This window comes from Rhinoraja longicauda, chromosome 2 (genome assembly GCF_053455715.1).
Source record: "Rhinoraja longicauda isolate Sanriku21f chromosome 2, sRhiLon1.1, whole genome shotgun sequence".
Lineage (NCBI taxonomy): Eukaryota > Metazoa > Chordata > Chondrichthyes > Rajiformes > Arhynchobatidae > Rhinoraja > Rhinoraja longicauda.
Window position 1 is genome coordinate 36907744 of NC_135954.1, and position 27233 is coordinate 36934976.

Below are 27233 nucleotides of genomic sequence, written 5' to 3' on the forward strand. Positions count from 1 at the left end.
TGATGCTCCAGAGATGCTGCTTGACCTGTTGAGTTACTCCAGCACTTGTGTCCTTTTTTGTAAACCAGCAGCTGTGGTTTCTTGTTTCTACATTTATTTTCCCATATTTTCAAGTTTGTTGGAGAAAAGAAATGGTAAGTTTTCCTATAAGCTGCTCGTTAAATGTGCTTATGCTCCAAAAATATAAAGTGCAACAGTATCGTTTGCCTCGGTAGGGGTCGAGCTGCCTGTCCGTGGGTGCGGGGGGAAGAGAGGGGAAGTTTTGTTGCCTCCATCACAGTGAGGGGGTGTTTGGAGTCACTGTGATGGATGTTTGTGTTGGGGTCGGGTGTCCTGTGTTCTTTTCTTTTTGCTGTATTTTGTGTGACTGCTGAAATTTCGCTCGGTGTTGTGCCGAGTGACAATAAAGTGTTGTTATGTTAAATGTTCCGTATATTTGAAATATTCAAAGTAATTACATTGGAAAAAGCCTCAAGCAAGTACAAACACTGTACTTTAAGAAAATAGAACTTGATTTCCATGATTATGTGAGTGTACAGTGAATTATCTAATTTTGTTAACTGCTTTAAAATATATCAGCTTTTTAATTTATTACAGTACAAATCACATTAAAGGCTTGAAGCATTTGGCTGTTCTATTGCTCTATTTTGAAGTCAATGCTTCAAGAACAGAACATCTGGAAGTTTATATCAGGCATTGTTTCAATTATATGAGGCATGGTTTAGTTTAGAGATACGGTGTGGAAACAGGCCCTTTGCCCCACTGAATTCGTGCCGACCAGTGATCCCTGCCTGCACACTAGCATGATCCTACACACACTAAGGACAATTTACACAATTATATCAAAGCCAATTAACCTGCAAAATTACAGGTCTTTGGTGTATGGGAGACTGGAGCGACTAGGCTTGTATACACTGGAATTTAGAAGGATGAGAGGGGATCTTATCGAAACATATAAGATTATTAAGGGGTTGGACACGTTAGGGGCAGGAAACATGATCCCAATGTTGGGGGAGTCCAGAACCAGGGGCCACAGTTTAAGAATAAGGGGTAGGCCATTTAAAACGGAGACGAGGAAAAACTTTTTCAGTCAGAGAGTTGTAAATCTGTGGAATTCACTGCCTCAGAAGGCAGTGGAGGCCAAGTCTCTGTATGCATTCACGAGAGAACTAGATAGAGCTCTTAAGGATAGCGGAGTCAGGGGGTATGGGGAGAAGGCAGGAACGGGGTACTGATTGAGAATGATCAGCCATGATCACATTGAATGGTGGTGCTGGCTCGAAGGGCCGACTGGCCTACTCCTGCACCTATTGTCTATAAACCGGAGCCCCCGGGGAAAACCCCACACAGTCACCGGGAGAACGTACAAACTTCGTATAGACAGATTGAACCCAGGTCTCTGGCGCTGTAAGGCAGCAACTCTACCATGCTGCCGTTTTAGTTGAAAGCTATGGGTGATGGGCTTGACGATGCAGATGATTGCTTACCTCTGCAATTTTTGTACATGTGGCCTTTAGAATGAATGGAAAATACCCTCATTTGTCTTATATCAGGATAAATGATTTTTATTTTTACTTTGGATAAAATGAGACCTTTTATGTATCTTTCAAGAGACCTTTCAATTCAAAAGAATGTGATTTAAGCACAATGTTTCAGCACATAATTGAAGTTACACAGCACTAATGACAGTTCAGTGGGCATTGGAAGCACTGTGAATTATGTAAACATAGTCTCAGAATTTGTAGGCTGGGATTAAAGTAAAAAGGAATCCATTGATATTTATTTTTTAATTTGAAAGTGTGTGAGTGTTTTTATGAAGAGTTGGCAATATTTTTTGTTTGCATCTGCTTAGTATGATTTTAAATTATATCAAAATCCATAACTTGTGAGATTATTTGCTCATTTTAAGATGATAACTTGTTGACTTCATTATAAACAGATGCATTATTTTTCTCCCTCTTCCATTCAAACTAAATGAAAGTTAGCAAAATCATTTTTTTCTATGGTCACAAGGTGAGATCTGCACATCTCCAGAAACCTTTGTAAAGATTATCAAATGTATTAATGCTGATTGCATGTTAGAAAACATCACGAGCTGCACTAGCGTTTCCTTAACAAAAGGGCTCAGTGAACCATCACTTTCATATTTTGCTTCTGAAAAGTTTTGTGAGTTATGTGTTGCATTTGCCATTTACAGTGTGCAGATCCTTGATTCTTTGTGGAACAAAAGGAATTTCACGGACATCTATAAATAGTATAATTTCTTTATTGAAACAATTAGTTAACTTTCAGAAATTCTGTAGGTTTCAAGTAATATTTATTTAGATCACTTTTCAGTAATTTTCCTCAATACAATATGTCCAGAAATTTATTTGTCAGGTATTTTAAACTAATATGAAAGCCGAGCTCCATAACATCTACAAATTAAAATTATTTCAATTTTGAGGCAGAGAAATATTTGCAGAGGGCATTGTTCATATATATGATAATATCTTCCAAAAGCAATAATAATACACACACATTTGAATTTTCTTTATTTCATTAGGCTTATGACTAAATTCCATGTCCTTTATTATTAATATTGTGATAAATAGAAGTATATTATGCCCTCTGAGTGCTTAGAGTGAAGTTATCTTGATGCAGTGCAATTATACCAAATAAGTAATGCACTCAAATTTGGCCTCATTTGCAGTCTCTACTATTTCCCTGTAGATTTGAGATTAATGGCTGCATGTTGTGTTTTATTGATACGGTTTCCTGATGGAATACTGCCGAGATGTTCAGCCTTGTAATACTGTATACTTGTAGTACAAAGCAGCTCAATTGGAAATACACTCTGAAGCTTCCCCATCCCCATTGTTCTATCTATTTGCTTGAGTTTGAACTGATTGTATCCATGTATAGTATATCTGTTCTGTTTGGATAGCATGCAAAACAAAGCTTTTCACTGTGCCTCGGTACATGTGACAACAATAAGCCCAAACCTGAGATGTCTTCTTCACCATTTCCAGGAAATTTTAAGTTTCTCTGGATAAGTATTGTGCATTTTAAGGCATGAATTCAGCCAGCATACCAAATGTGATTTTCTTTATACGTCAAATGCTTCCCTAATGATATTATTACCTATTTCCCCATACAAGTGTTTCTGTGGAAATTAATGCATATTATCCAAGGAAGACCAGTCTTTGGGCATTCCTGGTCAACTAGGGTTTTGATGCATAGTGCTAAGTTTGGACCCCTCAAAGTTAAACCCATCTTATTCTGTCACATCACTCATCAATTCCCCTTGTTACCAATCATTATCCCACTGCAATCACCAATCTCATGCCCTGATGGAGATCTTCACTCCCCCACTTCTCAAATCATCAACCACCATTCTGACAATCATCACAACCCCAACCCTTCTGTCTCAACCAGTTTCCAGTGTACAAGCCCCTTCCCCAACCAGCTGTCTGTGAATTTTCTTGGCTGTTGTGCCAGCTAGTTCATATTGTAGCTGCTGGATCATCTTGAAATGACACCTGACAATAGCAAGTATTGGACAAGGGAAGTGCTTGTAGCAACGATTTTAGATTTTTAGATTTAGATTTTTAGATTTAGAGATACAGTGCAGAAACAGGCCCTTCGGCCCACCGGGTGCGCGCCGCCCAGCGATCCCCACACATTAACACTATCCTACACCCACACACCCACTAGGGACAATTTTTTAAAACATTTGCCCAGCCAATTAACCTACAAACCTGTACGTCTTTGGAGTGTGGGAGGAAACCAAAGATCTTGGAGAAAACCCACGCAGGTCACGGGGAGAATGTACAAACTTCGTACAGTACAGCACCCGTAGTCAGGATCGAACCTGAGTCTCCGGCGCTGCATTCGCTGTAAGGCAGCAACTCTACCGCTGCGCCACCGTGCCGGTGCAGATTGCTGGATCTGTCTGCCATCCTTTCCTTCTGCTAAATCATCGGCTTTGCCACTAACCATAAATTCTGAATCATTAATTAATTTGAATTTTCACCTGTTTTTTCCTTTTTAATATTTAAGAAATACTTATAGAGAAATACCTATGCTTCCATGTTTGACATAAACTAATATATGTGCATTCTCTAAATATTAGTAATACTTATGCAATTACAGAATAAAGCCTGAGATTATTGAGCAGTTATTTAAGTCTTGTAATTATGTTCCTATGAAGCAGTCCCTTCTCTTACTTTTCAAATATGACAAGGAAATTATAGTTTATGAAGTTAACTATATCTAAGAAATACAGAAAGGACACCAGTTCAGTTTAGTTTAAACTAAACTAAATTAAACAAGTGTCCATTCAGTATTATTTTGATATAGTAAACTTAATAATTTCCTTCAGATCCTGTATGTCAAATGTCTGCCTTTTGCAATAAATTGATGAACTGAGGAAAATGTACACCATATGTTTTGCCTCAATGGCTATTGTGTTGGTATGCAGCGTGACCATATTGATGTCAGCCTCGATCAACTGGATTGTTGCACATCCATTTTAACTTAAGTCGAATGTGACAGATTGAAGATTATTTTAGGCAGTCCATTGGAATTGAGAATGACTAGCTTCGACCTTCACTTTGAGGACACCCTTGAATCATTTCAATCAATTCACCTATAGGACTGTGTTCAAAATGGATGGACACTTTCTGTTAAGCAGAACAAAATGGTATCAGCGGTGAATGCAGGAGGATTTGAGATATAGAAGAGGTGAGCTGGTTGAGTTGCCCGGAAAGACAGAGGGTGCCAGTTGCCTATTATGGTACAGGCCTGAAGCATGTGCCAGCAATCGCAGATATAGATTAGATTGAATTGATCCATTTGAGGGACCATATATCAGAAAGAATCACAGTACTGGGCAATAAAGAGGGAACCAGGAGCCACTTGTGCTTTAAGGTGGATTGGCCCTGTCCAAACATTACTGTCAGATGGGCATGGCTGGTCCCAAGAAATCAATAGCTGACATACTGGTAAAGTTGAATTATGGGCCACAGCGCCAAGGAAATAGTTAGGGACAAAGAGGGATTGATGCACACCATATCAGTGCCTCAAACACTGCAAGGAATTGTAGCCTAGGATAGAATTGGAATGAATACAAGCAGTTCTCTCTGCATGGGCAGACATATTGACCAAAGTACAGATAATGAAGCATTAGCACCATTGCATGTAGAACTTGCAGACTATTGAAAGAGGAATGTAAAACTTGGTCTAAGAGTAAAAATACATAATTAAATGAAAGAACATCCTGATAGGATGTAAGCCAGTTGTCTGGCTTATGCAGGCAGAGATTGCAAGTTAACAGGATTAAGAAAATATTGAGCAATTACGGAACCAAGGGTGGTGTTAAATGGGAACCAATGGGTCCAATGGGTCTGATTACCTATTTAAATTGTTCAATAACGTGGAATGGTAATAACAATCATAGTAATATAAAATGCATTTGTAATATTTGTAATATTAACCACCCTTCATATTTGGAGTAATTGACAACTCTAGTTATTGTCAATTACTTTTTATGAAATAATTTATTGTGTTATTATTGAAGTGTGTGGTGCATATTGGGAATCAAAGAATATTAATCCTCTATTAAAATCTGAAATATTGTTTCTGCTATTACCAATATATATATTATATCTTTTCTATTTTCTATTATATATTGTACAATTTTACCTCTCCTGGGGACATCCTACATACTGCTTTTGTTTTGAACAATCCTGTGTTCAGTCTCCCTTTTCCCCCCCAGGATAGTCTGATCATTGTCACATTGAACCAGGTGGTCTACATATTTTTGATGGTAGCAGGAAAAGGATGTGTAATGTTGAACTGAAGGTTCATTCATTCAAACAAAATTCACCTTGAATTTTATACAGTGATTTTGCATCTGTCAGAATGTAGGAAACAGATTGAGCCTTTCAAATGACTTGCCACTATCAATATCTGTAAGTGATTTATACAATGTAATCTCCTATGCCGAGCTCCTAATTTTATGATAAACTGCATAATTTGTAACAGGTACAACAAATATGTTAAACAAGTCCTGAAAGGAACACCTGTATTTATATACCAGGTACATTATTTCATGACCTCTTGGTGAGGCCTTAAAATCTCCACTTCTGGGGTATCACATCAATTGTCAACTGTTTAAATCTAATCTGAAGAATTTCACCATTATGCAGTAATCATCTGAAGAAGAAAGACTATTTCAGAATTTGCAAATGAAAGCAGCCAGCCGATAAAGCAATTTACATACAAACCTATAGCGCTATGTATCAAATTGGCGTGACTTTTTAAAAACAGGTACTATCTCCAGTATTTTTAAACGATTTTATTACCCTGTGCAATGATAGGAAGCATCTCAAATTTTGATTTTTTTTTTGCTGTTAAATATTTCTGGTTGGAAGAAGCACAGATGGTATTTTGCATATTGTGCAAATTACAAACATATGAACCAGAGTAATAATTCAGCCCATCAAGACTGCTCTGCCAAGTAATGAGATAATGGTTGGTTAGCTTACATCTATGACACTGTCTTCACATTCTTTCGCCCTCTTACTTGCCCTTAAAAATAGAGAGTTTAGCAAATGACAAGGAAGACTGTGAAAGATTTATAACTGCACTGAAACTTTAGTGAAAGGGCCAGGCAGATGGAAGATAGAATTAAACAGGGCAAAGTAAGGTCAAATCTTAAGGGAGCAAAAATCCCAATTGAAAGACAGTGAAGAATGAGGAGAAGCACTGAATTTGATATTTAAGTACATAATTCACCAAAATGACAACTCATGGTTTAGAAAGGCATTCAAAAACACTAAAATAATTTTTGGTTTATAAACGTAGGTATTGATTGCTGGAGCAAGGAAGTACGTTGTTTGTGAAAGCAATGGTTAGATTATGGTTCAAGTTTCGTAAACAATTTTGACCTTTCAATTAGAACAAGGAATTAAGATCATAGAGAGAACTTGGCATATACTCAGTTGATTGCCTTCATAAATGAAAAATGATACAGCTATGAAGAAGGAATTATGTTATTGAGACATTTCTAGTAGGAAAGAAGCTCATTTGAAAGTATACAATGATGTTTAGATTATGAAGGACAGAGGAAAAGATTCTCATCTGACGGAAAGATATGTGGGGAGGCTTCCTTAATTTGAACTTGGAGATGGTGGTGGGAGAGGGTGAAGGGGGAGGGTGTTTAGAGTTTAGAGATACAGCGCAGAAACGGGCCCTTTGGGCCTCTGATATCGGACTGACCAGCGCTTCCTGCACATTAACAGTATCCTACACAGAAGGGACAATTTACAATTATGCCAAGCCAATTAACCCACAAACCTGTATGTCTTTGGAGTGTTCGAGGAAACTGGAGTTCCAGGAGAAAAACTACTTGGGTCATGGGGAGAACGTACAAACTTTGTACAGACAAAGTCAGCAAGACAAAGTAGCTAATTATCGATCTCAGGAAGCATGGTTAATTACATGGCCCAATCAGCATCAATGGTACCGATGGTGCTGATTTAACCAGTGGAGATGGTTGAGAGCTTTGTTCAATATTACCAACGATCTGTCATGGACCAACCATATTGAATTGACAGACAATAAAGACAGACCAACACCTCTGCTTCCTCAGAAGACTGAGGAAATTCAGCAAGTCTCCAAAGACTCCAACAAACTTCGACAGATGCACCATAGAAAGCATACTTTCTGTTGGCCAACTGTCAGGTTGCATCTCAGCTTAATCTGACAACAGACTGCAATAAATTACAGAGAGTTGTGGATGTATCCTAGTCCATCACACAGACCAGACTCCCCACCATTGACTCCATCTACACTTCATACTGCCATGGAAAAGCAGCCAACATGATTGGAGACTTGTTCCACTTCAATTAAACCTCCTCCTCCCTGCTCCCATGAGGCAGAAGATGCAGAAGCTTGAAAGCGCACTCCATCAGAACCAGTAACAGCTTCTTTTAGTTTAGTTTAGTTTAGAGATACAGGGCAGAAACAGGCCCTTCAGCCCACCGAGTCCGCACCGACCAGCGATCCCCGCACATTGACATTATCTTGCACGCACTAGGGAAAATTTATACATACACCAAGCCAATTAACCGACAAACCTGTACGTCTTTGGAGTATGGGAGGAAACCAAAGATCTTGGAGAAAACCCACGCATTCATGGGAAGAACATACAAACTCCGTACAGGCAGCACCCGTAGTCAGGATCGAACCAGGGATGCAAGCGCTGTAAGGCAGCAGCTCTACCGCTGCACCACCATGGCTGCCCTTCCCATCTGTTCCCATCTCTTCCCATCTGTTATGATTCTGAATGGTCCTTCCATAATCTAGGGCACTGTCTGATTCACCTTTACCCCTTTCCAGACATTAGTCTTTGTCTCTGGAACTATACCCATTGTACTTGGGTTTGGCTTGATTGTATCTATGTTTAATGTTATCTCATCTGAATGCGTAGCAAGCGAAACAAAGCTTTTCAATGGACCTTGATACACATGACAATAATAAACATAAACCTAACCTCTAGCTTATTTAGTTATTCCGTTATTGCACTTTTTGCACCATAAACACCATAAGTACACCATATTGAATGACACAGTGGCACAGCGTGAGTGTCACAGTGGTAGAGTTGCTGCCTTACAGCATCAGAGACCCGGGTTCGATCCTGACTACGGGTGTATGGAGTTTGTATATTCTCCCTGCGACCGCGTGGGTTTTCTCTGGTTTCCTCCCACACTCCAAACACCTTCATCCCATACTTCATTGGCTTCTGTAACTTTTAAATTGTCTTTAGTGTGTAGGATAGTGCCAGTGCTCAGGGTGATTGGTACTCGGTGCAGACTCGTTTGGCCGAAGGGCCTATTTCCATGCTGCATCTCTAAAGTTATAATCTTGCCCCTTCCTGCTGCTTCTCGCCCATCATTGTATTTATTGTATTTGTCAGAAATAGTGATTTACTGTGTGTGATTGAAATTGTCTTTTTAAACTTGTTAACTTTATTTTTTTTTAGAAATATAGCATATCCACTTCCACAACTCATTCTAATGTTCCTTTCTGGAGAGAAATTATTATCTGAGAAGATTTACCTTGCCCTGAATATAGTGTAGTTATGTGACATTTTCCCTCAAGCAGTTCCTATTTATCTCAAATGTAATTTCCATTGATTATAGTCCTCTCATCATTTTGAAAAATTAAATGTCTCCCTTCCATTTTCTAATGTTAATGGCGAGTGATATGAAGCCCTGCTAAATTCTATCTTCCATGCATTTCCATATCTGTCAAAGAAACTATGTTAACAGAGACCTTGAAAATGAAATGCCTCAGCCCGATTACAGCAGGAAGGCATGGAAGCTAAAGAATATAAAATAAATAGTCTTGGGGGATGGGGGGGATGGGGGGGATGGGGAAGGAGAGAGACCTGCAAGCCAGGGCAAATCTTTGATACTGGTCCTATAACATGCTGAAATCTGGTGGGAAATTAATCTACCTTATGCCGCACATGTTCATCCATAAATATTCAATTCTATCACAAAAGTGCCAAAAAATACCTCACTATATAATATTATGCTGTCAAAAACGGATTTGATAAATCAAGGTGCACAGTGAATGTTGGCAATAGTAAAGATAAATAGGAGGTTTCATTTTGCAGAGAACCAAGACTGGATATGCCTGTGATGATCAATGGACAGACTGACCAATATAATAGTTTAATTGACTGGAGGAAATCTTGGTTATGGCACAAATGAATAGCGCTGTTTGGAGCTTTTGTATGTTGTTCTTGCACTTTTTTTAGTTCATGTGAACCCTTAAAACATCAATTTCTAATGTCAGCTGAAGATCTATCTTTTCAACAGATAAAGCGTATTCTCCTGCAGTGTCGTCATGGCAACAATTCATGAATCAGGGTGCGATGTTACTGCACCTACTGTGCAAAATAATCACATTTTTTGCTCACCTGTGGCCAGGTGTTTTGTTTTGAGTAGTAGCTTGTGCTCCACTCTTGGATGTTTGCTTAGCTGTATGGACAAAAGGTGTGTGAGATAAAGTCAGCGTCTGCATCTGTTAATGTTATTGCAATTTAAATGTATAAGATCTTACAGCCTGAATTGTCAGATGTCAATTGGCACAAAGGGCCATGTTGGAGTCTGGAAAATCTCAAAGTAGGACTGCTATTACTGATTCATTCTTTGACCTTCAGATGCTTTTTGATGTTATATGTCAGCAAGATTTCGTATTCTGCAGTTATTGATTATAGTTGTGTGTCCCAGCAATGAACTATTGCCCAAAGGTTACAGAAGTGATTTACATTAAAAATATGAAAGAGGAATTGAACACTTTAAGCCTGGTCTGTCACCTGGGTGTGAATCATCTGCTCTGAAATGGAGAGAGAAAGACGGTAAATCTCTCTCAGAAAGCACTTTTTGTAAAATGGAAATGTTTTGATCCATCCTCTTCCAGGGTGGCACAGCGGCACATTATTAGAGTTGCTGCCTTACAGTGCCAGAGAGCTGGGCTCGATCTTGATGATGGGTGTTGTCTGTACGGAGTTTCTACGTTCTCCCTATGACCGTGTGGTTTTCTCCAGGTGCTCCAGTTCCCGCCCACATTCCAAAGATGTGCAGGTTTGCAGGTTAATTAGCTGCTGTAAATTGCCCCCAGCGTGGAGGAATCATGACTGGGGTAACATGGAACTAGTGGGTGGTTGATCGTTGATCGGCACGGACTTGGTGGTCCGAAGGGCCTGTTTGCATGTTGTATCTCTAAACTAAACTAAAACATCCCAATCAGACTGACACAGACACGTGAAAATCAAAGCATGTAGCAATTTGCACTCCAAATTGGAAAGGTTTGGAAGTGTGGTACAGAAGTGATACTGTCCTATAGTGAATGGATATTATTGTTTAGAATATTATTTGGAGTTATGGATGAGTAATTCAGAAAACATAAATTCGAATTTGGTTTTTTTCCAGAGAATATCAGTAATAATTGGGAATGAGAAGCGGCCTAATTGTTTGAAAATCATACCTAGCACGCTTATGTCATTTAGGAGGGAGACCTGCTCTGGACAAGTATGTCTTTAGCCCAGAGCAGTATACTTTTAGTTCAGTTTAGTTTAGAGCACAACGCAGCGACAGGCCCTTTGTCCCACCGAGTCCGCACTGACTAGCGATCCCCTCACATTAACACAAGCCTGCACACACATGAGGGACAATTTACATTTATACCAAGTATACAAACCCAAGCCAATTAACCTACAAACCTGTACGTCTTTGGGGTGTGGGAGGAAACTGAAGATCTCGGAGGAAACCCGCGCAGTCACGGGGAGAACGTACAAACTCCGTGCAAACCACACGTAGTTGGGATCGAACCTGGGTCTCCGGCGCTGCAAGCTGTAAGGCAGCAACTCTACCACTGCGCCACAGTGCCGCCCATGACGTTTAACTGCCAATTAAGGATATCTTAAGGAATTCCTGGACCCAGGAGTCAGCAGTCCCCTCTATCACTGGAGTGTGGTAGAGTGTTGTGTGAGAACCCACCAGGGCCTTGCCAACTGGAATCAGAGTGCAAACAAGTTTGGTATCGTAACAAGTTAATATGGGAGGGAGGCTGGGGAGAGAAATAAGGTGTTTCAGCAACAACTGAGGAGAGACCACATTCCAGAACAGTGATTTCTCTCCAGTCTTTTTGTTTTGTGGAAAGGATTGGGGATATGCAAAGATTGGGGAGGGGAGTCAGTCTCAATCTATCCCATGACAGAAGGGGGAGGAGTTGTACAGTTTTTATAGCCACAGGGAAGAAGGATCTCCTGTGGCGTTCTGTCCTGCATCTTGGTAAACCAGTCGGTTGCTGAAGGTATTCCTCAGGTTGACTAATGTGTCATTGGAGGGGGTTGTCCAGGATGCTCTGCAGTTTGAGGAGCATCCTCACCTCCAAGACCACCTCCCATGAATCAAACTCCGCCCCAGGACAGGGCTAGTCTTCCTGATGTGTTTGTTGATCCTATTGGTGTCCGCGGGCGGCCTTTGCCCTGCTGCCCCAGCAAACGTCAGCGAAGAAGCTGGCACTAGCTACCACCAATTGGTAGAACATCTGCAGCATTTTTTGTATTTCTCAAAAAATACAGTAGGTTCTGTCCCTTCTTGTTCATGGCCTCAGAGTTCATGTACCAGTCCAGTTTACTGTCCAGGTACACTCCAAAGTATTTGTACTCCCTGGTAAACAGCACATCCAGACCATTGATGGGGATAGGGGTGTTCCTCTCCTAAAGTCCACCATTATCTCTTTAATGGGGTTAATGAAGGACGGTGGCCTCTGTTTACTCTTCCTAGGACAATGATTAATTGGCATCAGTAATAATTGTTAAAATTGTAAATTGGCCCTAGTGTGTGTAGGATAGTTTTAGTGTGCGGGGATCGCTGGTCGGCATGGACTTGGTGGGCTGAAGGGCCTGTTTCCACGCTGTGTCTCTAAACTAAAAATCTAAACGGATTGAGATAGAGTTAAGAGGACGTGGCTGATCCTCCAGGAAGGGTTGCCTTCTCTCAAAGCAAAACCTCCTTCACGTCTTTTTAACAAAAAGCTGGAGTAACTCAGGCCCCCTTCCTACCTGCACATTCCTTCCTACACATCATGTCTATTTCAAATCTTTCACATTCAGGACATTGGGGAACTATTGCAACTTGAAATAAATGACTTAAAAAATATTTTTTTAAGTTATTTATTTACATATACTTTGTTCAGTGTTTCTCATGATTTCCAATTTAATTTCCTTAACTTTAAAAATATTTTTCAAAGTAAAGGAAATTAAATTGGAAATCATGCGAAACACTGAACAAAGACAAAAGCAACATACTTTTCCCTTTTACTTCGAAACTCCTGGCCTAGAATCCTTGCTGAATGCATTGGCATCTGCATAATAATTCCCCCAGGATACAAAGTCCACTGAATTGCTCCTTGGTGGAGAATCGGCAGATGTGTTTGAGTCTGGATTAACTTCACCTCTAATGGCTGAATGCCATATCATCCAGCACAATTCTACAAAATATAAAGGATATATTAGTAGGTCTGCAAAATTATTATTATGGATCTAATTAATAGACAGTTAATTAGATATTTAAGTAATTAATCGGCTAGCACAAAAAAAAAGGATTGATTCAATTTGTAAATATTTACAAACCTTCATGTCGTCTTCCTAAAACTTCAAAAAACACAAGCAGTATATGTGATAGTAATGAAAGTTAAATATTTCTGAGGCTTGATGACATCAATTTATATTGTGGTTTATAAAATCAAGTTTGTGAATTGCATCTCTGTTATGAATGGAATCTCAGCTGAATTTTCATGATGAATTTTTACTACAGTGGAATAGTTAAAGGGGTATGGGGAGAAGGCAGGAACGGGGTACTGATTGAGAGTGATCAGCCATGATCGCATTGAATGGCGGTGCTGGCTCGAAGGGCTGAATGGCCTACTCCTGCACCTATTGTCTATTGTCTATTGTCTATTAATAAACTATTTATTTGATACTCCATCTTATTCTTGAGTTACATTTTGTTGAACATTGCTGCGAATGTTCTCAGAACAATAATATAAGAGCTCTTCATTAATGCATTATTATTATCACATGGTTGAGAAACAATTGACAAGTATGAGCTTAGGTTTCAGTGCCCGTACAATTTAAATGCAGCATTTTGGATGAACCCTTTTTCAGAGGTGCAGCTGGAAAACATTATTTCCATTTGGGACATAACTGTCATGAACAAGAATGCTTTATTAAACTTCTGGGAATATGCTTCAGCCCCTTAATTCATGTTTAATTTGAGGCAATGTTTAATTAATTAAAATCCTCTAAGCATATTATATAGTGCACTACCAGGACTGCTATGGTGGCTAAGCGCTGATTAGTCCTGTTTCAGAAGCAGTGCCTGGTTTTATATGAAATGTTAAGAAAAGCAAATCTCCTTGAGAATAACGTTCACTGAGCTCACATCTGATTTTCCATTTATTTTCAGGACTTGCCCGGGCCAAGTCGGTACCCAGCCACACGTACTCCAATGAGGTAGTTACCCTGTGGTATCGACCTCCAGATGTCCTCTTGGGCTCCACAGAGTATTCCACCTGCCTCGACATGTGGTAGGTACAGTGCCCTGCGCAAGTGTGATCCCTTTACCTGCATTTCTTTCTGCTCTTTGGCTTGCCAGGTTAGCATTACAATCGTCATAATGTCAATGTATAGGCATACGTGAAATGGTTCACAGAGATCACAGGTTTATTCATATGACCAAAACTTTTTTGTAACACATTACAGACAGATCAGAGAAGAGGACAATTATTCATTATTTCCATTATTATTTAGTCTTAATGTGTGTTGATTATTCTAGTTGTTGTAATGGACATTGCCAAAAGTTTTACCATTCAACATTTGCTTGCTTTAAATATATTTACTATTTTCAGTGGCTTTAGGAATTTTGTGTCACTCTTGAATGAGAATTTTCTATAACTGATTTTCTTAACAACTGTGCAAGTAGCAGTTTGGAAGGTACTCATCTGAGATGAACAGTGCATGTCTGGGAGGAGACTTGAGGGATTTCCTAGATACATGATGGATGTAGTGAGAGAGTATTCAAGGCTGGGGCACTGGTACATTTCACCAGCTGCTCAAAACTGCAATTAGTGACTGCAGGGAAATGGCGGGACACGACTAGAATATGGCTAGAGGTTATGTTTATACTTCAGTGAGCCCTTCAGAGAATTTAGACAGTAACTAAAGACTAATGTTCCTTAGCTAATGATGTGTAGATCAATCAATTAGTCTGTCATATTTGCAGACAACTGGTTTTGAAGTGAAAGTGGGTAAACAATTACAAGAGTACAGAAATGTTAACAATTCCTCCCTCATCGCAGTTAGTTATTCTTTGGCACTATTCCTGAGGATATCCAAGAAAAAAACCCAAAATTGAGTGCTGTTAAGAATTTTATTACATCTGCTGCATTCTGCCCTAAATAGTAGGAAGTATGGATGTGGGTGAAATAGTGTCATTCAAATGGCCAGATTTGTGCCAAAGTTCAGTTTAGTTTCAGTTTCAGTTTAGTTTATCGTCACATGCACCAAGGTACAGTGAAATATTTTTGTTGCACGCTAACCAGCCAGCGGAAAGACAATACATAATTACAATCGAGCCATTCACAATGTACAGCTACATGATGAGGGAATTATGTTTAGTGCAAGGTAAAGCCAGTAAAGTCCGATCAAAGATAGTCCGATTTTTCGCAGCTGGTGTAATGTAAAAAAAGATTAATGTATAAATATTGAATATTTGGCTTATGACCTGAAGGCTGCTTAGTTGCCATTTTCTGTTTAAAGGGCACATGCTTATTTCTTTTTTTTCTCAAATTTAAAAAACAATCTCATTCTCTTGCTGTTCAGCAGTGCTATGCATTACCGCTTCTTGTCTGAATATTTATGTTATTAATAGTTGATTAACTGTGCACATGGGATCCATCAAGCAGGTTGCATCTGTGCTGAGATCTAGAATAGTTTACAGAAAATTCCTATGGTATCTATTTTCTGCACTATTCTATCTTATGCTGTTATTGACCCATTTCCTTTCCTGAGTCCAGACATTAACTTGGAGACATAAGCAACTGCAGATATTGTCATCTGGGTCGAAAAAACAAACTTCTGGAGGAAATTGATGGTCAGACAGCATCTGTGGAGGCAGAGGCATGGTCAATGTGTTGGGTCAAGACTTGAAGCAGGATCTTGACTTGGAATGTAATTCATTCCTTTGCCTCCACAGATGCGGTTTGACCCATTGAGTTCCTACAGCAGCTTAGTATTTTCTCCAGACATTAATTTTCTTGGCATAATACAAACCAATACAGAAAAGTATAGTATAAGAAAATAACTGCAGATGCTGGTACAAATCGATTTATTCACAAAATGCTGGAGTAACTCAGCAGGTCAGGCAGCATCTCGGGAGAGAAGGAATGGGTGACGTTTCAGGTCGAGACCCTTCTTCAGACTGATGTCAGGGGGCGGGACAAAGGAAGGATATAGGTGGAGACAGGAAGATAGAGGGAGATCTGGGAAGGAGGAGGGGAAGGGAGGGACAGAGGAGCTATCTAAAGTTGGAGAAGTCGACGTTCATACCACCGGGCTGCAAACTGCCCAGGCGAAATATGAGGTGCTGTTCCTCCAATTTCCGGTGGGCCTCACTATGGCACTGGAGGAAGCCCATGACAGAAAGGTCAGACTGGGAATGGGAGGGGGAGTTAAAGTGCTCGGCCACCGGGAGATCAGTTTTGTTAATGCGGACCGAGCGCAGGTGTTCAGCGAAGCGATCGCCAAGCCTGCGCTTGGTTTCGCCGATGTAAATGAGTTGACATCTAGAGCAGCGGATGCAGTAGATGAGGTTGGAGGAGGTGCAGGTGAACCTTTGTCTCACCTGGAAAGACTGTTTGGGTCCTTGGATGGAGTTGAGGGGGGAGGTAAAGGGACAGGTGTTGCATCTCGTGCGGTTGCAGGGGAAAGTGCCCGGGGTTAGGGTGGTTTGGGTAGGAAGGGACGAGTGGACCAGGGAGTTACGGAGGGAACGGAATCTGGGACGAGTAACATATTCGCTTAACTGATTTAAGATCTGATTTTAAAGGTTACTGCTGTTTTTGATCTTTGTGTAAATCGGTGTTACATAAATATGATCAGGTTTTTGATTTTCATGCCTGCAATGCCACATGATGCTGATATCCTAAATTTTCTCTTTCACTGCTCACGAATTTACATTCGTTTTGGTTGAGGTTAGCGAATTAAATGTTAAAATCATAGCAATTCAATTCCATTCACAGTGAACAAACAATTTGCTTTCTATATCACATTCCTGGATCACCTGGAGTGCAGTTTTTCATCTTTTCTTTTGGGTTGAAAATGTTCAATTATATCACTATCTGACATCAACACAGATTCATTGCCAGACTTATTAAATGAATTAGGAAATACTGTTTGTTGTTATCTGACATCTCCACAGACACAAAAAATATTTGTTGTGTATTTGGAAATACTTGTTTCACGGCAGTTCAGCTCTTGTTTGGTGAAACTAAACAAATCTGGCTCACATCCTTTACGTCAGGCAGAATCAAACAACATTGATCTGTGTTCTGATGGCGACATCCGAAGTAGAGAAACATTGTGTTTCATGCCATTCAAAAGTAGGGATTCTGATTCCATTGAAATATTTCTGAAAGCTATTGGGATTTTTTTTAAAAGTAGAACAAGTTATTATGGAATTTCTGTTGCTTAATTTTTGACAATTGTGCCTTTGAAGTCTCTGGGCCTGTAGTCACTGGTGTTTAGGATGCGGGGGATTCTCAATGAAACCTACCAAATAATGAAAGGCCAGTACAGAGTGGATGTGGAATGGATGTTTCTAGTAATGGGTGAGTCTAGAACCAGAGGGCACAACCTCAAAATAAAAGGATGTACCTTTAGACTGGAGATGAGAAGGAATTTCTTTAGCCAGAGGATGGTAAATTTGTGAAATTCATTGCCACAGACAGCTGTGGAGGCCGACATTGATATTTTTAAAGTGGAGGTTGATAGGTTCTTGATGAGTAATGGTGTCAAAGATTACGGGACGAAGGTAGGAGAATGGGGTTGAGAGGGAAAAATAGATCAGACATGATTGAATGACAGAGCAGACTAGATGGGTCAAGTGGCCTAATTGTGTTTTGTGTCTTCTGGTCTTGTCAATAGACAATAGACAATAGGTGCAGGAGTAGGCCATTTGGCCCTTCGAGCCAGCACCACCATTCAATGTGATCATGACTGATCATTCTCAATCAGTACCCCGTTCCTTCCTTCTCCCCATACCCCCTGACTCCGCTATCCTTAAGAGCTCTATCTAGCTCTCTCTTGAATGCATTCAGAGAATTGGCCTCCACTGCCTTCTGAGACAGAGAATTCCACAGATTTACAACTCTCTGACTGAAAACGTTTTTCCTCATCTCCGTTCTAAATGGCCTACCCCTTATTCTTAAACTGTGGCCCCTGGTTCTGGACTCCCCCAACATTGGGAGCATGTTTCCTGCCTCTAACGTGTCCAACCCCTTAATAATCTTATATGTTTCGATAAGATCCCCTCTCATCCTTCTAAATTCCAGCGTATACAAGCCTAGTCGCTCCAGTCTTTCAACATATGACAGTCCCGCCATTCCGGGAATTAACCTCGTAAACCTACGCCGCACGCCCTCAATAGCAAAAATATCCTTCCTCAAATTTATCATGGTTAAGAATCTCTAAAACATATTTAAACTGGTTAAAAATGATATTAATTTTATGAGGTGTGCCCATTTATTTCATTACAGACAGTTAATTTAGTTACAGACAGACAGTTCGTAAGTTAATTTAATCATGTGCAGACTATATCTGCCAGGTATTGTTGCCATGTTGTTTGTGCAGAAGCAGGAGCAGTAAAGACATAAGATTAAAAGTCATTAAAATAAGGTCATTCAATTAAATGTGATTAGATTAAGTTTGTTGTTAGAATAATCTGAACTTCACATTTGTGCAAATTAGAAAACTAGCACAATTCTCACACAACTCTCTAAAATGTGACTGCTGTAAAATATTGTTAAAGCTGACCTTGTAGCTCATGAAGTAAGACAATATAAAACGGGATGTGGGATTGCTATTGTCAGCTGCACATTTGTCCAACCTCTCTTCGTTGCTTAAAAAACTGCACTGTATTTTGTGCATTGCTTAAAAAGGATATATTTTTAACCAGTTTAAATATGATTCTAACATCCTCAACCATTACATTATTCAATTTATTTTTGCTCCATAATACTATCATGCAGTGTCAATTGTCAAAACTAGAACTGCCTTATACGTCGGGGAAATAAAAGCTTAAATTCTTTGGTAGCCCAATTTGATTTGTCCAAAAAGAAGTGTAACCTGATTTATTCCTGGTAATGGACTGTTGAATATGAGTTATAAGGTCCATCACTTCTGGATGCTCTTCCAAATTAATACATTCTTTCCAACTCCCCTGTTTGTATTGACCTTGTTTTGACTTGCCACAGGAGTAAATGTTCTGGCCTCCTTGGAGAATCAAACAAATGTATAAATGAGGAGCAGGAAGAAGTCACTTGGCCCTTCAGGCCTATGCCTCCATGCAATAAGATTATGGCAGATCTGATTGTAATGCTAATTCTGTATTTCCTATAGTCCCAGTAACTTTTCACATCCCCATTGTTAAGAACCTATCAACCTTTAAAATTGTTCCAAGTTTCTGCTTCCTCTACACTTTGAGGAAGAAATACTTTCTCCTTATCTAAAATGGTGACTTCTTACTTTTGAACAGTGGGTCCTTTGTTTTAATCAAGTCCCTTCTCACTCATAAACTCCTGCAGATACCAGCCTACACAGCCCAACTTTTCCTCAGGATAAAGCCGCCTCTAATCTGCTCATCAAATCCTCGGCATATTCCCAGAATAAAGGACTTTTATTTTCATTCCATTTCTACATTCCATTCCATTTCCTTAGCTTTCTTAGCAGGAAGAAATTGGGCGCCTTATTTTTTTATCTTTATCCATATTCAACCTTTTCTAAATTATGTTATCTAAATTGCCTTTTTTTTGTAAATCCCTACATGGAAAATCATTTTGACATTCAATTGCATTGCCATCCTTCCCAAACGTGCTAAAAACTGTAAACAGCAAACTATTTATATTGCCACAACAATAGCTGTCAAACTGTTCAGAAATGTACAAACGCACCAATCCTTTTTCCTTCCTCCTTGAATCCAACATTCTATCCCCTATAACCATATTTGACGATACAAGGCCCTACATATGTTCTTAAACTTGTTCACTCTATTTATGCTGGCATGATTAAAAATTAGATAATGCGCAATGAAAATGTTTCCCATTGTTTCCATATTCTTTTGGATGGGGAAGAATATTTAGAATATGTGATATTAATCATATTATTGGAATATCAAAGTTAAAGGAACCATTCCAAATATAACAACCAATGTCTGAAATGGACAAAATGCAGATTCTGATATTAAATACTGAGTACGATTGATTTTCTCTGTCTCCCATTTAAAATGTTTAATGAAAGTAAATGATGTGTAGCAATTTGGTCGATAGATCCTCCTTTGTTTGTTGACAACATGGACACATTCTAACTCTAATAATCCCTTTTGTCCTATATAACTATTCAAGGGGTGTCATAATGATCTACCCTGTGCATGCTGTTCAGTACAAATTACGATAATGGTTTGTCCTATGCACAATGCTAAATACAAATTACAATCATGATTTTTCTTCATGACATTCAATTAAAAAATGCTGAAAATTTGATACGCTTTTATTACTACTTATACAATGGTGCTATAAGGGAGTACACTTGTAGTCAGTTCCGCTTCTGTTTTACTGTGCCTTTAATTAAAAGCTGTTGTATTATTTAAAACGTCACATTTGGTCTTTCCTTCTTCAATGTACTCGTACTTGACTAATTTAAAGTGAGCTGTTCATCAAATACTTGTTGTCCTCTTTTCCAGGGGTGTGGGTTGCATTTTTGTCGAAATGATTCAAGGAGTCGCTGCATTCCCTGGAATGAAGGATATTCGGGATCAATTGGAGCGAATATTTTTGGTCAGTATTTTTAATCAGAAGATTTTGTATGCAATTAGCATATTAAATAAGGGAAGATAGTCACAAAAAGCTGGAGTAACTCAGCGGGACAGACAGCATGTCTGGAGAGAAGACCTTTCGGGTCAAGACACTTCTTCAGACTGGTTAGGGATAAGGGGAACGAGAGGTATAGATGGTGATGTGGAGAGATAAAGAACAATGAATGAAAGATATGCAAAAAAAAGTAACAATGATAAAGGAAACAGGCCATGGTTAGCTGTTTGTAGGGTAAAAATGAAAATCTAGTGTGACTTGGGTGGGGGAGGGATGGAGAGAGAGGGAATGCCGGGGCTACCTGAAGTGAGAGAAATCAATATTTATACCACTGGGCTGTAAGCTGCCCAAGTGAAATATGAGATGCTGTTCCTCCAATTTGCACTGAGCCTCACTCTGACAATGGAGGAGACCGAAGATGTGGTCTCTTATACATCGGCAAAACCAAACGCAAATCTGGGCGATTGTTTTGCGGAACACCTTCGCTCAGCCAGCCTGAACCAACCTGATCTCCCAGTTGCTAAACACTTTAATTCTCCTTCCCATTCCTACACAGACCTTTCTGTCCTCAGTCTCCTCCACATCACCATCTATATCTCTTGTTTCCATTGTCCCTAACCAGTCTGAAGAAGGGTCTTGACCCGAAACGTCACCCATTCCTTTTCTCCTGCTGAGTTTCTCCAGAACTCTATCTTCAGTTTAAACCAACATCTGCAGTTCCTTCTTGCATATTAAGTAAGGGAACTGGTACGTCTTTGTAATGATGGTTTTACCAAGATGAAAGTTATGGCCTTGGTCTTTGTGAGTGGGACCAGTTGCTCGTGTTCCCTGAATTTATCTCTTCCAGGCCCAATCTTGCTGATGGCGAGGATACCAGCAGTATGAGGTGACATGAGTGGGGCAAAACAAAATTCACTGGAAAACCCTCTCTCCACCTACCCCTCGGCTTTGCTGTCAGTGATATCTGACAAAGAGATTCAATGTCTCTAAATGTTTGAAGTGAAAGAAAATATTAAATTTAAAATTAGCTTTTAAATATCGCTTTTGAACAATGAAGTAGCTCGAGAGTCTTGACCCGAAACATCACCCATTCCTTTTCTCCAGAGATGCTGCCTGTCCCGCTGAGTTACTCCAGCATTTTGTGTCTACCTTCGATTTAAACCAGCATCTGCAGTTCTTTCCTACACAAGTAGCTCGATTGTTGTGTCAACCTCAGCTCAAAATTAGCATTCTTAAGAGTGCCTCTTCTGAGCATTTGGACTCATGGTTTACACATAAATGTACAGATACTTTAAATAATTGAAAATATTAAAGACACACCTTTCAAATAAAATTTTGGAAATATATCATTTTTCCTCATGATCTTTTAATCCCCGATGAAGTCGATGGGCTTTCAGATCTAACTCATTTGGACCAAACTTGGTGTCACATTGAGAAATGGCAGCAGTCATGTGCTTACATTTTATGACGTATTGTTTTGAAATGTGGTCTTCTTTAGTCTGATAATAGGAAAGAAACGGAAATGTTTCTATTTTTTAAAACAGCTGATTAAATGGGAAGAACCTGGAATGAAAATCTTTTCTGTGACGTGTTAATATGGTTTGGAAATTACTTGACATAATGCATATATTATGTGGATTGTGATACTGAGATATCTGATGCAATTTAATAGTTTTATAATCTGGGATTATGGTTCATAAGATTCAGTTATATAGGTGCAAACAGAGAAGAACGGCAGTAATGGTGTGATTCTCAATGATATGATATATGAGTATGTTTTCAGATATTCCTATGAAATATCACCTGAGGGCAACTGCATTGATTGAGGCTTGTATTTCACTCAGCTGAAACAAAACTATAATCTGAACAAAAATAAACAAGTTTTACACAAAATGTATAATTTGAAAAATCCATTGTCACTGTGCACCCTCTGTACCTTGAAGTTAAGATTATCAGGATATGACTGATGAGAAAAACCATTCTGGAGATCCTTTCAATAGCCACAGTATAATAATAATAAAACCACAAAATGTTGGCATTAGCTCAGTGGGTCAGGTAGCATCTCTGGAAGACATGGATAGGTGATGTTTTTGGATGAAAGCCCTTCTTCAGACTAATTGTATTAGGCAGGAGAAAAATATTATTTTCAAAAATTTCTTCTGCCGGTTTGAGCCAATATACTCACATCCACAAGTTTTGGGCAGTTGTTATGTTTAGTTCAGCCTTGAAGTGTATGTTCAAGAGAAAGAAAGGAGACAGCACAGTGCCGTAGTTCTCTTTTAACAGTCCCAACTATAAAATGACTTCTACAGGCTTCTAATTCTGCATTTGTTCCCACTCTCTCGATTACATGACCTCACTACACCATGCCACATACTAGTTTCAATTGTAAAAATATAACAGGCATCACCTATCTGAGTGTAAATCCCCCACTCCAGTATTTTATCACAACCCAGCCTGATGTTCCTTCTCTGACTAGATGTATTATAAGTCTGTAGTCTCTCCAAAGTTAAACACAGTTTGAACATTGCCTCTTATAACTTGTATTCTGCTTAAGAAGGGTTTGAAGAAGGGTCCCAACCCGAAAAGCCACCTATCCATGTTCTCCAGAGATGCTGACTGACCCGCTGAGATACTCCAGCCCTTTGTGTCCTTTTGTGTAAACCAGCATCTGCAGTTCCTTGTTTCAACTATTTGCATTCTGTTGTTATGGCTATGTCATTCAACACCACGTAGATTTTTTTGATCACCTTTGTGCATTCGTTGTAAAGTCCCCCAGTTTCTAGGCTGCTTCAGGTACTTAGATACTTAACACTTTGGTCCAGCCTGATGACATACCTGGATGCCCATTGGGTTGATACTTATTAGATTATGCAGGAGGGGCCTCTGCTTTTAGATTATGAGTTAGAAATATGGTTATGATTTTAAAACTATTTGTAAGAAATTGTTGAATTCTATTGTAATAAATGAAATTCATCAATCCCATACAGGGGAAACAAAATATTTTTGTAGTTGTTGATTTACAGCTTGTTGCCTTTCTAGTTTTCAGCAGGTGGAGTGACTCAGTGTAGCATTGTGTTGTTGTAGCCATCTCACTTTTATTTAGTTTAACTATGGCAATTCCTCTGCAATCCAAGGAATATGATTGGAGGTCGGTATCCGAATGTCTCTTCCTACTACTCTGTCAGCAAGTTTCATTTCATTGCCCATCCACTCTTTAATAAAATTGATTCTATAATCATACCACACTCACGTTGAATTTCTGTTTTGGAAGTGAAGGTTCATTTAGCAAACAGATGTTACAGCTGATTAAATGTACTACTTCGGCCCCAGAACTGTTTAATAGTAAATACTAGTAATCATCGTTCCACTCAAAGTTGTCAAAATTTAGAAGAACTTTTGAAAAGAACAAAAGAACATATGTTGCCTTCCATCATATGCTTTGAATCAACATACTGTTTTGCTTTCATTTTGATTACCTCTGTTGAATATTGATCATGTTGATTGCCAGGAAATGGCCTCTTCCCAGCCACCCAACATTATGGTTAACACTGCTCACTGCTGATCCATGATGCAAGAGTCCAAAACGCAGGAACAGAAATAGGCCACCTGACTTCTTACAACTGCCCACTGAGTCCGCACTTACCAACGATCACACTAGTTCTATCCTACACTCTAGGGACAATGTACAGAAGCCAATTAACCCACAAACCCGCTCGTCTTTGGAATGTGGGAGGAAACCGGACACCTGGAGGAAACCCACGTGGACACAAAGAGAACGTGCAAACTCCATACAGACAGCACCCTCGGTCAGGATCAAACCCGGGTCTCTAATGCTGCAAGGCAGCAACTCTACTGCTGTGCCACTGTATCGCTATTCCAATTCTCCATAGCACTCAGTTCTCTAATCTTTGAGGAATTTATAGACCTCCTTTAAATGCCCCCAATGATGTAACCTTCATTATCCTCCAGAGTATCGAATTTCTGAGTTCACCACTCTCCACAAGTAGAGATTTCGACCTCATTTTTAAATCACTGCATACTCATCTTGTAACTGTATCACCTTATTTGAGATTTTCCCATTAGTGGAAACTTTTCACTATTGGTCTCCACTGCCTTCTGTGATGGAGAATTTCACAGATTCACAACTCTCTGGGTGAAAACGTTTTTCCTCATCTCAGTGCTAAATGGCCTACCTCTTATTCTTAAACTGGGACCCCTGGTTCTGGACTCCCCCAACATCGGGAACATTTTTCCTGCATCTAGCCTGACCAATCCCTTAAGAATTTTTTATGTTTCTATAAGATCCCCTCTCATCCTTCAAAATTCCAGTGAATATTAGCCCAGTCAATCCATTCTTTCATCATATGTCAGTCCCGCCATCCTGGGAATTAACCTGGTGAACCAACGCTGCACTCCCTCAATAGCAAGAATGTCCTTCCTCAAATTAGGAGACCAAAACTGCACACATTTCTCCAGGTGTGGTCTCACCAGGGCCCTGTACAATTGCAGTAGGACCTCCTTGCTCTTATACTCAAATCCTTTTGCTACGAAAGCCAACATGCCATTTGCTTTCTTCACTGCCTGCTGTACCTGCATGCTTACTTTCAGTGACTATGTACAAGAACAACCAGTTCTCGTTGCACCTCTTCTTTTCCTAATCTGACACCATTCAGATAATAATCTGCCTTCTTGTTCTTGCCACCAAAGTGGATTACCTCATATTTATCCACATTATGCTGCATCTGTCATGCATCTGCCCACTCACCCAACCTTTCCAAGTCACCCTGCAACCTCATAGCATCCTCCTCACAGCTTACTCTGCCACCCAGCTTTGTGTCATCCGCAAACTTGGAGATGTTAGGTATAATTCTGTATATTTACATGATACATTTAATTCTGTATATTTAATATAGTTAACTTTGGAAGAAATAGCCTTTTACCCAGAGTAGGGGAATCAAGAACCAGAGGACATAGATTTAAAGTGAGAGGGGAAAGATTTAATAAGAACCTGAGGGACAACCTTTTTACACAGGGTGGAAGGTATATGGAATGAGCTGCCAGCAGAAGTAGTTGAGGCAGGTGCATTTAAAAGACACTCGGACAGGTACATTGATAGGAAAGGTTCAGAAGGATTGGGCCAAAAGTGGGCAAGTAGAACTAGTATAAATGGAGCATCTTGGACGGCATGGGCAAGGTGGGCCTTAGGGCCAGTTTACATGCTGTGTGACCCCATGACTCCAAGAGAAGGCACCAAAGATTTGATATTGAGTAAGATATTACTTAAAACCAAAACGGAAGGGTAAAGCTGTGTACTGGTTAGAACAAAGTATTGCATCATGTCAATTCTTCTACAAAAGACCTGTGAGTTTCATACCATAGTAATCAAAAACAAGTAGATTAATTTCAGAATTTGTGGATTATGTGCAGACTTAGCGAATGAAGTGTCAAAATGATCAAGACTAAATATTTAAAAATATGAAGCTCGGTTGGGTCAATTATGATCAAAAGATACTTTAGTGGATAATGAAAAGTAATCCATTTAAATGTGCATAATTTGAAAGGTTAGGTCAGAATAATCTGCAAGAAATGGAAACCAATCTTTAAAAATCTGTCTGCAGTATAACAAGGCAACTAATAATATAAAGCATTGTTAAATTGCAGTACATGAACCAGGGTGTGCTGTTAATGTATAACTGAAACCAGTGACAACTGTATTCAGTTTATCCCTGTTCCCTCTGGCAGCATATTGATACATTGGTGAGGTTTGCAGGAGTGCAACAAGAGGGTTGCCTGCAGAAAGAAAGAAACAGCGTGGGAGATCAAAGAAATTTAATACAGCAGTTTTTTGTCTGGAAGCATGTTAATTATCTGGTGGTCATATTGGTAGTGTGTAAAAAATTGATGCATGGTTACAATCAAATAAGTATTCTTGAAAATATGTCCCCTCTGGGTGTACGTTTTTGAAAAGGTAAACTGCCTCTGGCTCCTATTGTTCCTTGTGAGAAGCAATGTTCACTCACCTTAGCATGATTAGAAATGGAACCTGGTTTCAGAAAAAAATAGCTGACATATTGTGAATCGAATGGCAACTTACTGTCCAAAACACCTTTTACTGTTACATTTCTTTCTTTCATAAAACCAATGTCTTTTCTGGATGAATAGGTGTACTGCAGCACAGTGATTTAATTTATCCTCTACCAGGATAGTTACTCTGCAAGACATACTTTGCAGTAAATTCAATGAAATTTAGCATGACAAAAGTTCTGGCACATTAGAAAATGTATTGTTGTAACATATTTTTATCCGTACAAAAATCAGACCATAAATGATCTGTTTATGCGTATTGTGTGTCGTATGCCAAGCTTTCCGGGATTTGGCGGCATATTTGTATGCCTTTATTATTTTTATTGATTTAGAGTGGTGTGATTACAGTGGCAAATTATGTCACTTTAAATATAATTATTGCTAACATATAATTCACCCAGACATTTAATTAATCACTCTTATACTACACTGAGTTAATA

The 27233-nt window shown here is 39.3% G+C and overlaps 1 protein-coding gene across 5 annotated transcripts in view; it reads left to right on the forward strand.

Moving 5' to 3' along the window:
• The window catches only part of cdk14 (cyclin dependent kinase 14), a 520407-nt gene that overhangs the window by 256269 nt on the left and 236905 nt on the right, over window positions 1-27233 (forward strand). For all 5 annotated transcript variants that reach the window (XM_078417377.1, XM_078417369.1, XM_078417397.1 and 2 more), the window contains 2 exons: window positions 14031-14151; window positions 20580-20673. In XM_078417377.1, coding sequence (XP_078273503.1) covers window positions 14031-14151; window positions 20580-20673 — 215 coding nt within the window. The remainder of the gene's footprint in view (window positions 1-14030; window positions 14152-20579; window positions 20674-27233) is intronic.